The 12,065-nt window shown below is 38.0% G+C and overlaps 1 protein-coding gene across 4 annotated transcripts in view; it reads right to left on the bottom strand.

Moving 5' to 3' along the window:
* Nucleotides 1-12,065, bottom strand: part of ARHGAP24 (Rho GTPase activating protein 24) — a 104,253-nt gene that overhangs the window by 49,110 nt on the left and 43,078 nt on the right. Inside the window, exon 1 of one of the 4 annotated variants that reach the window (XM_069093169.1) lies at nt 1,285-1,638. The exons of 2 other annotated variants lie outside the window; for them this stretch is intronic. In XM_069093169.1, the coding sequence (XP_068949270.1) occupies nt 1,285-1,414 (130 nt within the window). In that variant the 5' untranslated portion in view covers nt 1,415-1,638. Of the gene's footprint in view, nt 1-1,284; nt 1,639-12,065 lie in introns of those variants that run through there. One more of the 4 variants, XM_069093187.1, reaches the window with a different exon arrangement.

Here is a 12,065-nt window from a genome sequence, read left to right as displayed (position 1 = left end):
ATATATATATATATATATATATATATATACACACACACACACAGTGAGAAAGAGAAAGGGAGAAAGAGAGAGAGAGATTGTGTTAGTTCTGCTAACTTCTGGTGCCCATTCAAATGAAAGATGTCATTTTAAAGACTAAACAAACAAGCATAGAACAACTTCATTATGTTTGTCCATAATATGACTCAGTTAAATTGAACTGCATATAGTTACATGATTTAGGAGTCATTTCTGCATTTGGCTTCAAGTTTGTTTATATTTTATTTAACTAAGTATATGCTTCTGCGATCACACACATGAACCTGTAGGAACTGAAGTAATCTTTAAGGTATAATCCCCTAATTTCAATCTAGTATAATTTGTCCCTTTATTTCAGTCACATATACAAATGTAAACATGTGTGTGCATATGTGTACACAAACATTTGTGTGTGCACATATATGTGTGTATATACACATATGTGTATGTGTGTAAAAATGTGTATATACACATATGTGTATAAATACATATATTCTTCCATAGTCTAACAATGTTGTTTTGTTACTTTGGTCATATATATATACTACGAATGTCTTATTTGTTTATACAAACCCAGCCAAAAGATGTATGTTTCATACTTTATATTATTAAGGGGTTTTTTTAATATGTAACTAGATATTGTACCCAACTGGTGGGCTGACTCTGACACACTTCTTAATCTATTTTGTCCTGGTACTGAGAAAACACTACTTTACACAAACATAATTACCATTTCTTTTGGGGCTGCACGAATCAGAGCTAAATAAACAATATAGCCATACTGCAAACAGCAGCTTCTCTATATTTCCGGCCACATTCATAAGTACACTAGAACAGAATATACTGTGTTCTTAAGCAATTTTATGAGCAGTGAAGAAAATGGATTTTCTAATGTTTGCAAACAAACACAGAAAGCCTCTTTTATATCATGAACAAGTAAGACCCCATAAAATCCTCTCCAAAGGTCAGCTCACTTCATGCATAGATGATGCCAAGAACATAAGGGATTCCTATTGTGGAAAAGAATTGCGACTTCTATCTAAAGACACTTTTGAGTTAGCCTGGCCATTCTGAATATAGAACACATCTATCATTTGACAGCCACAGTTAATTATATCCCCCAGGCAGACTGGAATACCAGATCTGACAGGGTCTAGAATGGTAGAGAGAAAATGACCACAAAAAAGGGCTGTAAATAAATCAGGTCAATTCCTAAATAAAGGTGACAAAATCCCTCCAAAAACCAAAGCCAAACGGCATCGCTACCTTGCTGGGGACTTCTAAGCGAACGACAAGGCTTTTCCTCTATTCTCCGATGCCAGCTCCAAATGAAGGCCCTCTGAGCCTGGTAGACACAGCAGGTGCGGCTGGTGTGAACTTCTCCATGCCTGCACATTTGAGACAGCCTCTTTTATTATCTCTTGGCTCACCACTATTTCTCCCATGACCCCATCACCCAGAAATGGAAACTATAACTTCTTTTCTAAATATCAGTGGGGTTTCAAAACTATTGACCTTAGGCAAAAAAGTACTGTTACCCCCAAACTGTGAGGTGAGTTCAGGCAGCTCAGGAACAGAGAAGGGCAGGGAGAGCCAAGGAGAAACCCTAACCTCCTGGGACTAAGGCTTCTCAAATGGGACTGAGTTCTATAAATGGAGGCTAAGGCAAGATGAGGTCAGAAGGACAGTGAATCTGAAAATCCAAAAAAGAGTGACACGTGCTCACCAAATCCTGCCTGTGCTAATTCTGCACTGATGGCCCAGGCGTTTATGATTGTTTCTTTCTCGTTGGGAATAGAAATCAAGAAACTTTTTTTATCATCTCCCTCAGATTATACAGCTAATGTAAAGAAAATTCCTATAAAATTACAGTATTTGCCTAAATCAATATAATCCATGTTAAAGAAAAACAAAAAAAACCTGGTTCTTTCCAAACTAGGGTGTTTATCAAAATATACACAATATGATTTTTATATTACTCATTATCATATCATTATATATACTTTTATATACACACATATGTATACATATATGCGTATGTGTGTGCACACACATATTTATGTATTTTTCCTTTGGGGATCATAGATCCAGAGTTAGAAGCAACTTCAGAGGCTTTCTAGTCAGTCAATCAAAATGCATTTAATAAGCACTTACTGTGTACTAGATGTACTGAGCTTCAGAAATACAAAGAAAAACAAAAACAGTCCCTGCCTCTCTTTTTACAGATGAGGACAGTGAGTCTCAGTGAGGTTAAATGATTTGCCAAGGTCACACAGGTAGCAAGTATTAGAAGCCAGGTCCTTTAACGCCAGGCTGCGTTCTGCCCACTGTACCATACTGTCTCCCTGACTGATGCTTCCTAGAGTTGAATAACAACTGCAGATTTTATTTCTTCTTCCAAAAGGCTTGAGGATTATGAACAATCAAACCTTTGCTGATGAGGGCCTATAGCATTTCCTGAAATAAAGTCCATATATTATTAACATTCTGAAAGTCATTGCCTTTTGGTAAAGAATTTCTCTTTGCTTCCAAATTAAAGGAGATTTATTTATTTTTCTTTTAACTCCAAGTTTTTCTGACCAAAGACACTGCCAGCTCCCCCATTCACTCCCATCTTCTCCTGCTTAATAGTAGAGGACAGTGACTTTTCTTTTCCCTCGTTCTCTCCAGAAGGACTCTCACCTTCACCGTACTACTGCTATTCTTCAGGCTTCTTGGAAAAATGCTTGGTGGTAAAGGAATTCTAAATAGAGCTGAGTTTTACTGGCCTCTGTGTGATCAATCCTGATGTGACTGATTCTACTTATCATCTCTTATTTGCAACGGATGTGATGCAGACGCTTTTATTGTGATTAGGAGACATTCATTAATAACCTAAGTGGAATTGCCTGAGTTCACTTAGTTCACATCAGGGGTAGGATTTGAAAACATAGCCTTTTTTAAAAAACTAAGTTGTTGGTAACAGAGATAGGCAATTTCATATTCTGATTTTATTTTGTACAAAAATGTTTATGTTAGCGTTTAAGTACAGAATACCAAATAATGATGGTGATGACATTTATATAAAAAATTAAGGTTTGGAAAGTACTTCATCAGCTTGGGAGGTAAGTGTTATTATTATCTTTATTTTATGAATGAGAAAACAGGCAGAATTGCCCGGGATCACACAGCCACCAAGTGTCTGAGGCCTGATTTGAACTCAGGTCTTCCGGGAGATTAGGAAAGTCCTCCAAAAAGGGGTTCTCGAACTGTGTTTTGAAGGAAGCTATAGCAGTAAGGAGGGAGAAGATCCCAGTGAAGGGGGAAGACCCATATAATTATAGATCATAATTTTAGAGCTGGAAAATGTTTGAGGCTTCAAAGTTTTCCGGAAGGAATTTACTCATTTGCTCAGCTGGACTAAATAACTACCACTACTTTCTTAACAAAGGAGCATAGATTTAGAGCTGGAGGAAACTTTAAAGCCAATCTAGTCCACCTCCCTACTTAGATATTTTTTATTTTCTGGGTCTCTCGGATACCAAGAGGTGCTAAGTGATCGGGTTTTAAGGTGTTTTTAAAATAAGGAGTCCAGAGAAGAGTGGAGACAATGGGATGTAATGGCAAAAGGAATATATTAAGCTCCCCACCTCCTATGGCCTGATTCTTCCAAACAAATCTAGACTATGCACCACACCTAATCCTGATCGGGAAATTTAAGAAAAAAAAAAATCATAGTGAGTCATTTTTCTAGCCTAGGTCATGTAAGGAAACAAGGTCTTGCAAACACCACAGATGGAATCTGATCAGGAATGTACTAAGTAGAATATAACTGCCCTGGGAGAAGCTGAGGACCAGGGCAAGGAGAGGCCTAGAAACCATCAAGGGACCTAGACTTCTGTAGCTTGGAGAAGCAGGTACCAAGTGGTCACCCAGTTCTGGGTCATAGATTGAGGGTAGACTGGTGCATAAGGGCACATCCAGGAGAAGTTGTGGTCCAGTCATTTGCACTTGGACAAATACTCCTTGCAGCCCACTTGAAGATGGGGCTCTCTCTACCTGCAAGGGAAGGAGGGAAGTTCCTAAAAAAAATAGGTTTGAGAAATTGGATATATGCTGTTCCACCAAGACTTGCCATAGATCATGCACAGTCAGTCTCTAGAGCAACTAGGTCCTGCCTTCTGGGTGGAGCCCCACCCAAATGACTTCAGACCTTAACTACGGGTCTCCTTCACTATATAATAATACAGACTGTGGGCTGATCAATTGGAGAAATTTGAGGAGGAAGCTGGGACAGTTGTGACTTGTGCAAATGCTACCCAACTATTTCTGCCCAGAGTGCAAGGACACATCATCAGGTGCTTAAGAAATGAAGGAGGAGTCACAGGGCCCGCCACTGCCCTGCCTGGGGATGTAAGGTGGATGATGCCATCCATCCCAGGAAGGAACTTTGGGTGTGGCTCCTGAAATGTGGGATTGATAAGAAAGCAATCGCAATCGATGGTAAATTTTTGAGGAGAACAGTATAATTAAGCACCAGGGTCCTAAGGGGCCCCACCCAAGTCTGAGGCACCCTCCAAAGCAGCTGCCCCATTTGGATCATTCCGGGGAGGTTACAGAGGGCAGTCTGTGGTGGTGGGGGGAGGGTGCTATGGACTCTTTCAGCAACATCTAGGCACGTTAGGTAAGGCAAAATGGAAACCCTTTGAGTTATATGAGTTATCCATGTAGCTAACATCAGATAATATCAAGTACTGGGGGAGAGAGGGGGAGGAGATGAAAGATATATTTCTTCTAGTAATAGAGATGAAAGAAATTGGAGTACTTTGTCATACAGGCCCCCTGGCAAAAATCCTGTGTTAACTGTGAGGAAGGCAGATGGAACCTGGGAGCTTACAGTGCACAAAGAGGAATCGAACAAAGTCTAGATGTTGCTGATTTCATCAGTATTTTAAGTCTCACTGCATAGACACAGAAGCAGGAAGCTGGGGAAAGAGAAGATCTTTGGGGCCTTCCCTCTATCCTTGAAGAGGTATTTTACTGGTAGTTACAGCTTGAATTCATTGTTTCAAGATGCCTGAAGGTATCTGACAGCTCCTCTTCATTTATCCCTTCTCTCACCCAGCTCAGCCCCCCCCCCCATGTCTTTTTGCTCTCTCTCCCTCTTCTCTCTCTCTTTCTCTGTCTCTCTCTCACACACACATACACACACACACACACACACACACACACACATACACTCTCCTCTCTCTTTCTCTCCTCTCTCTCTATCTTCTCTCTCTCTCTCTTCTCTCTCTGTCTCTGTCTCTCTCCCCCTCTCTGTCTCTCTCTTTCTCTTTCTCTCTCTCCATCCCTCCCTCCCTCTTTCTCTATCAAGTCCTAATGTAGAATTGAGGATAATTCTCCTTTCCTGATATGGCTACTTACCTCATGTTGTACCAGACCCTACCTTTTGGTTCAAATTTCAAGATAGCTCCTATCACTCAGAGCCAAGAGGGAATGCCTATCCATCTAAACTACAAATCCCAGAAAGCCAATCAGGTCTCAAACTCCTGTTTCAGTGAAAATAAGGTTTCCCTGGACACTGAGAAAGAAGTTCCTGGTTCACACTGACATTTTAGAATCTAATTTTAAAATGATGGGACATTCCCAAGTCTAAATATTAGCTCTTAAGCTGCTGGTAACCAAGTGAAAGGAATGAGCTTGTTCTCTCCATCAGCAGGGCCTAACAATGATGTCTGACAACTTCAAATTCTGCTGTGATAAATCAACTTGATGAATCTGAATTTCTAAGCACAATACAATCCATCTCCATGGGACCAGTAATTTCCTAAGAAAATAAATGCAAAAGACAAGGAAAGGACTTGGCTTCTTTGACCTCATTACTTTCAGAACCACAGAACACACATAGAACTGAACTAAGACTTTGAGAAGACTACACCCTGAAGCTCCCCTCCTAGTGAGTTAGTCATCTACCTGAACTCATTCCTCAGTGATGAACATTTCTGTCATGTCATGCCCTCCCCATCCCAGGGATTTTCAGTCCTTCACTATCTTTATTCGAACTCCAATCTTCATTTCCCACTCCGTTCCCTTGCTGCCATCCCCGCCCCCTACCCCAAACCCTGCAATCTCCATCCTCTCCATCGTGCTCTCTGGAATGCTTGCTCCTTAGATAACACACTTGCTTTCCTCTTCAATCTTTACCTTTTCTGCTCTTTTTATCTTCTGGCTCTTCTGGAGACCTGTCTCCCTCCTGATGACACAGACTCCCTAGTCATTTTCCAGAAATGGTTGCACTCACTCGTATTTCCTGACTCACTGGTTGCAGTGGGGGAGTTGGGAGACTCCTAGCCCCCCGTTGCCATTGCCAAGCTCACTCTGTACCACCATCACTCAGTGACTTCTCACCCATTGAGGGTCTATATTTAGCAGCAAATCAGAACTCTGGTAACTGTTGTCTACCAACCTGGAGGGCACTACCCTTCTCTCCTTAATGAGTTTACTATCTAGCTCAAAGTCTTTGATGACCAACTCCTAGTCTCACACTAGAGGACTCAGACATACATATTGACACTCCATCAAACACCCTTGATCAAACACTTCAATTTATTTATTTCACATGGCCTATTCCTCTATTCTACATCAGCTACACACAGAAATAGTCGTAACCTTGATCTTGCTAATATGAACTTCACTTTCATCTAAATCAATCACTTTAATATGAACTGATCAAAGGAGTGAACATACACAAATAGTTGGAATACACAAATAGCAGAAATACACATCACTTAAACACACTACTCAATCATCATCTCTCTAAAGACTAGACATGAAAAGAAAAAGAAAAATATAAGAGGACAGGATGGAGGGAAGTACATAGTGATCATAACTATGAATGGGAATAGGATGAATTCATCAGTAGAATTGAAAAGGAGAGAAGACTAGATTAGAAAGCAGAATCCTACAATATGTTGTTTACAAAAAACATACTTAAGACATAGAGTCTCAGAGTTAAAATAAGGGGTTAGAGCAAAATCCATTATGCTTTGAGTGGACTAAGAAAAAAAGCAACATTATTATGATCTCAGGCAAAGCAAAAATATATTTAATTAGAAGAGATAAGAAGGGAAACTGAGAGGCACCATAGATAATTAATTAATATCAATACTAAACATTATGTATCAAAGAGCATAGCATCTAAATATTTAGTGGAAAAGTTAATTGAGTTACAAGGAGTAATAGGCAGTAAAACTATAATGGTATAGCCCTTTCAGAGCTAGACTATTTATTTAATAAAAACAAAACAAAATAAATTAAGTATCAGAACATACAAAAAGTTTGATGGAATAAAACTGGTGATTGTTGACTTCGTGAATAGAAAGGAAGCACATATTTCTCATGTGTGTGTAGAACCTTTACAGAAACTGACTATATGTTTGGACAGAAAAACCACAAAAAGAAATGTAGAAAATCAAAAACACTGAAAACATATTTTACTGACCACAAAGGTCACAGAGGTTGTAAGCTTAAGAAGGAAGATTTAGACACAGGTACTCCTACTCTGCAGCTAACACTCTCTACATTGCACCATGTCCCCCAAATCAATCAGAAGCTTAAAAAATATTTGTTCCAGGCAACAGCCCAACTTCCCTAATAAGATGCAAAGACACATTTTTAAACTTTAAAAATAAAATTTAGAATATGAATGAATTGCATTATAAGAAACCACAATGTATTTTACAAATGTTTATTTTCTGTAATCATCAACTGGGAAATAATCATTTTTGTCTCAACAATGAAATAGTGACCTATTCTCAGCAATTCAGGTTTCTACTGAATTTCAGCTTGTTGGAATAAAAAATGGGGCTGGTAGTGAAATTTTCTAAGCTTTATCATTCTTGCCTGCCTATCCCCTTTTTGAGCACAGAGCTCAGTATGACAGTAATTAAAGTACAGATGAAGTTTTTTTGTTTGTTTTGTCAGCTTGTTGTCTCCATTCCACATCTTCCCCATGATTCTTCCCAAAGATTCTTTTAAAATCATGGGGTTCTATGAGTGGCAACTATATAACATCAAACTGGTTTTTCTTTCTTTCTTTTTTTTTTTTTGCCTTTTTTGGAGGGCAGTTGGGGTTAAGTGACTTGCCCAAGGTCACTCGGCTAGTTTTTGTGTTAGGTGTCTGAGGCCGGATTTGAACTCAGGTCCTCCTGACTCCAGGGCCGGTGCTCTATTTGCTTCACCACCTAGCTGCCTCCAAATTGTTTTTTTTAAAAAGATGGCTTTTATATAAGCAACTATGTTGGGTTTTCCTAAAGCATTGTTTAGCTTTCCAAAAATAATTCTTGTATTGCTCTAGCATCCTTCAGGAGGATTATAATCCTACTGCGTAATTAATCCTCTGTGGCTATTCTCTAAATCTATATCTATATTTATCTAGACTAATTTATCTAGACTAATCTATATCTATTTATCTAGATGGATTGCTGATGTAGTTATATGCAAAAATCTTATCAATATATATTTTTCTAACTTTGACCGTCAGATAACCACAGATGATCACACACAAGAAACCCTCTGAACCCATGTATAATCATAATTGTCAGCTGAGCAGTAATCTGATCCAGCAGTGAAGCAATGGTCAGTCTAGTGTTCGTAGAACTCCTTTCAGAGGATTCCTGTTCTAGAACTGGAAAACCCCAAGAGGAAATTGTTCCTCATTCCTTTCTTTCTCTCCGCACCCTCACCCCCCAACCCTCCATTGACCACATCATCAGAGAGACTGGATTAGTAGCAAATAGTGTATCTAGAAGGGATGAGAGAGATTGAACCAGTGGGAGATAACACAGTCAACTGGGAGCAAAGGTGACCTAAGGAAAGGCAGCTTCAGAGAGCGTGACCTGCTATGGCAGGGAGAAGTTTGAACTCCAGCAGCAGAGGACTCTATGAAAGGAGAAATGGATTTCTAATAAACAGGTGTTATGAGTTGCCACATGGGTTCTCTACACTTGTGCTTCACTACCTTTGTATTTTAAATTTGTGCTCACTCCTCCCATAGACCTTACATATATTTGTGAGAAGTACCCTAGGGTTTTTTTTTTTTGGGGGGGGATGTTTTTGTAACTACCCTTCTTGTTATACCATCTTAGTATAAGGTATTGTCCCTCAGAAGTGCCACCCTTGTCATATTTAGTATTTAGGATTGAAAGGAGAAGAAAAAGTATTTCTGAATAAAGAAAAAGAATTGAGTCTACCAATAAAGGATGTCAGGCATTGACTCTGTCATAGATGAACATTTTTATGTCTGAAAGGAGCAGGAATATAACTTCTTTTATTAAAACCGAGGGAAAATATAATCACATTTAAAGAAACACACGTTCAAAGATATAACATGAGATGGTAAAGGCATTGAGAACTTAGAGCTATGGGACATTATGGCCCCTCAGCTCTTTTGAATGGAGCTATTTTAGGATAAGAGAGTTAAACTAAGAACAAAATAAAACAATGGAAGATTATAAAACTATTTGAAGAAGAGGGGTGATTAAAAAAAAGTTCTATAGATTTTACACGCAAAATTTACCTTTTAAGAGAAAGGTGGTGCCAAGATACTCTAGCCTTTTGAAAGATATAACACATTCGAAGAAAAATTATATGTGTATATATGTATGCATGTATGTGTAAATATAAGTGTATATACATACGTGTATATATGCATATGTAAAACACATAATAAGGAGGAGGGAAGACACTAAAAACTAGGGTCATCAAAAAGGCCTCTTGAAATAAGTAGCACTTGTGCTTAGCCTTGCAGAGAGCTAGGGCTTCTAAGCACCAGAGACAAGGAGGGTGAGCATTCCAGGAATGAGGGAAAGCCTGTGCAAAGGGAATGTGGTACATAAGGAAAAGCTAATTGGGCCTGAACAGAGAGTATGAGGAAGGCAGTAATGTGGAAAGTATAGAAAGACAGCTGAAGCTGGATTATGAAGGTCTTTAAATGCCAAACAGGAGCTTATTTTAAAGTTAGCCCCAGTCTGGCCCATGTACATAAATGGAAAAGTGCCAGTAGTCAATAATTCAGATTTGATCATCTAGATCCACAATTTTAAAATTTCTAATTCTAAAAAGGCTCTCCCGACCACTCTTAATTCTAGAGCCTTCCCTCTGTTATTTCCTATTTATGCTGCATACAACTTGTTTGTATTTATTGGTTTGTTGTCCCCTGGCCCATTAGACCACTGTGAACTCCTTAAAGAAAGGGACTGTCTTGCCTCTTTCATATCCTAGTGCTTAGCACAGGTAGGCATTTAATAAATATTTATTCATTGATTGTTAATATAATTTGTTAGGAGAAAAACAGGCCATTCAAACTGAATGAAGCAATCTATCTATCTTGGATAGCTTTATGCTTGTTATTGGAATAATATGATTTGATTGATATTAGAGGCAATTTCAAGCCCTGGGAAGAAAGATGCTATCCTTTGGAAAAGCTGCAGAGGGCAGCATTGCTACGTAATTTGTTTATGTTGACCCACTATCTCCCTAGATGGGTTTACTTTTCTGTGGGCTGGCTTACAACGCTAATGTATGTATCTGTTGGAGATGAGGTGTCATTTTTGAGGTTTTTTTATTTCACTTGCAAAAATTTTAAACATTTTAAAACATGAATGTTTTCTAAAATTTCCAATTAGTTTTCTGCAAATTCTCCATTTGTACCATATTTCCATTCCTGTCGGTTAAATTCAACAAATGTTTATTAAGTGCAGACCTTTCAAAGACATAGTAGATATTCAGTTTCTCACAGCCTCATGGCAGGAAAACTGTCAATGTTTTATAATGGATCTCATTGTTACAATTATCAAGCGACTCACTACTATCGTGGGACCCAAATATAAAGAACTCTATTGCTTTGATTTTACTGTTCTAAATTTTGCCAGTAACTGCCAGTTTTCTACCCTAAGCACCTAAGACAAGTCAGCTTTTAGACTTGTCATCTTGTTCATTGATTTAATAATTATAATTTTATAGGATAGATCTATAATTATATATTTGCATATGGATTATGTTTACTGGAATGAGATGGATGAGGATAGCATAGATCCTCAAATTTGGGCTAAAATGAAGATGAATTCTCTTTAGTCTCAAGCTGAATTGAGGATTTTACAGATAGAATTGTTTTAATTAGTTAGCAAGAAACATTCAAATTGTGATTTTTTTGAAATGAAAGTATAAAGAGGAAATAAATGCTACCCATCTACTTCACAAAACAACTTAAACTATTTTACCTGGAGGTACATACATTATATGTACATACCCTGAGAAAGGAGAAGGGAATACTTGTGGTTCTCAGAATGACCAGAAATAGAGTTCCCTGGTCAAACCACATAATAGGTCAGGAAGGATTCAATGAGATTTTTAAAAGCATTAACTTGACACTCTGGAAACAAAGAATGACTCAATAAAATGCTGTGGTTCTCCATAAGCAATATTATAAAAATAATTTTGCAAAAAAAAAAACATTCAGTAGCTTACCTATACAAGGAGATACATGGACAGTAAATATAGAATTCAGTATTCTCTATTATTCGCTCAGTAGACATTGCTGCTTGCCCTAAGCAAATGACCAAACAATCGCTTGTCTTCCTTCCCTTAGTTGGACATAGGCTCATTAGAAACAATAAATAATAGGTCTTTACAATCACATGATCCAAAAACATTTAGCTTTAAGAAAAGGTTTGTTTCAATTTGTTGAAACTCGTACATTTAGATGGACTGGTTGTCCAAAGCATTTCAGTATGTGAAAATACATTTAAAAGAATGTAAAATTAAAAAGAAGTCTGAAGTATGATTTAATTGCTTAGTTAAAAACCCAATTTTCAAATTAGGACAACATTGGAGAGTTATTCATGATAAAATGGGTTTTAATATTGTACCTAAATGTTTACTGAAACTTGAAAGCATAAAATAGTATCTTATTTTGTCAGCTTTTCTTAAATGAGAGATTTATTTTTTTTCCTTTCTGTTTTAGGGCTCTCTCTCTCTCTCTCTCTCTCTCTCTCTCTCTCTCTCTC

The sequence above is a fragment of the Petaurus breviceps genome, unplaced genomic scaffold (genome assembly GCF_028583685.1).
Source record: "Petaurus breviceps papuanus isolate PSGF00001 unplaced genomic scaffold, PetGlider_PUasm1.0 126, whole genome shotgun sequence".
NCBI lineage: Eukaryota > Metazoa > Chordata > Mammalia > Diprotodontia > Petauridae > Petaurus > Petaurus breviceps.
This window is presented reverse-complemented; position numbering and strand designations above follow the sequence as displayed.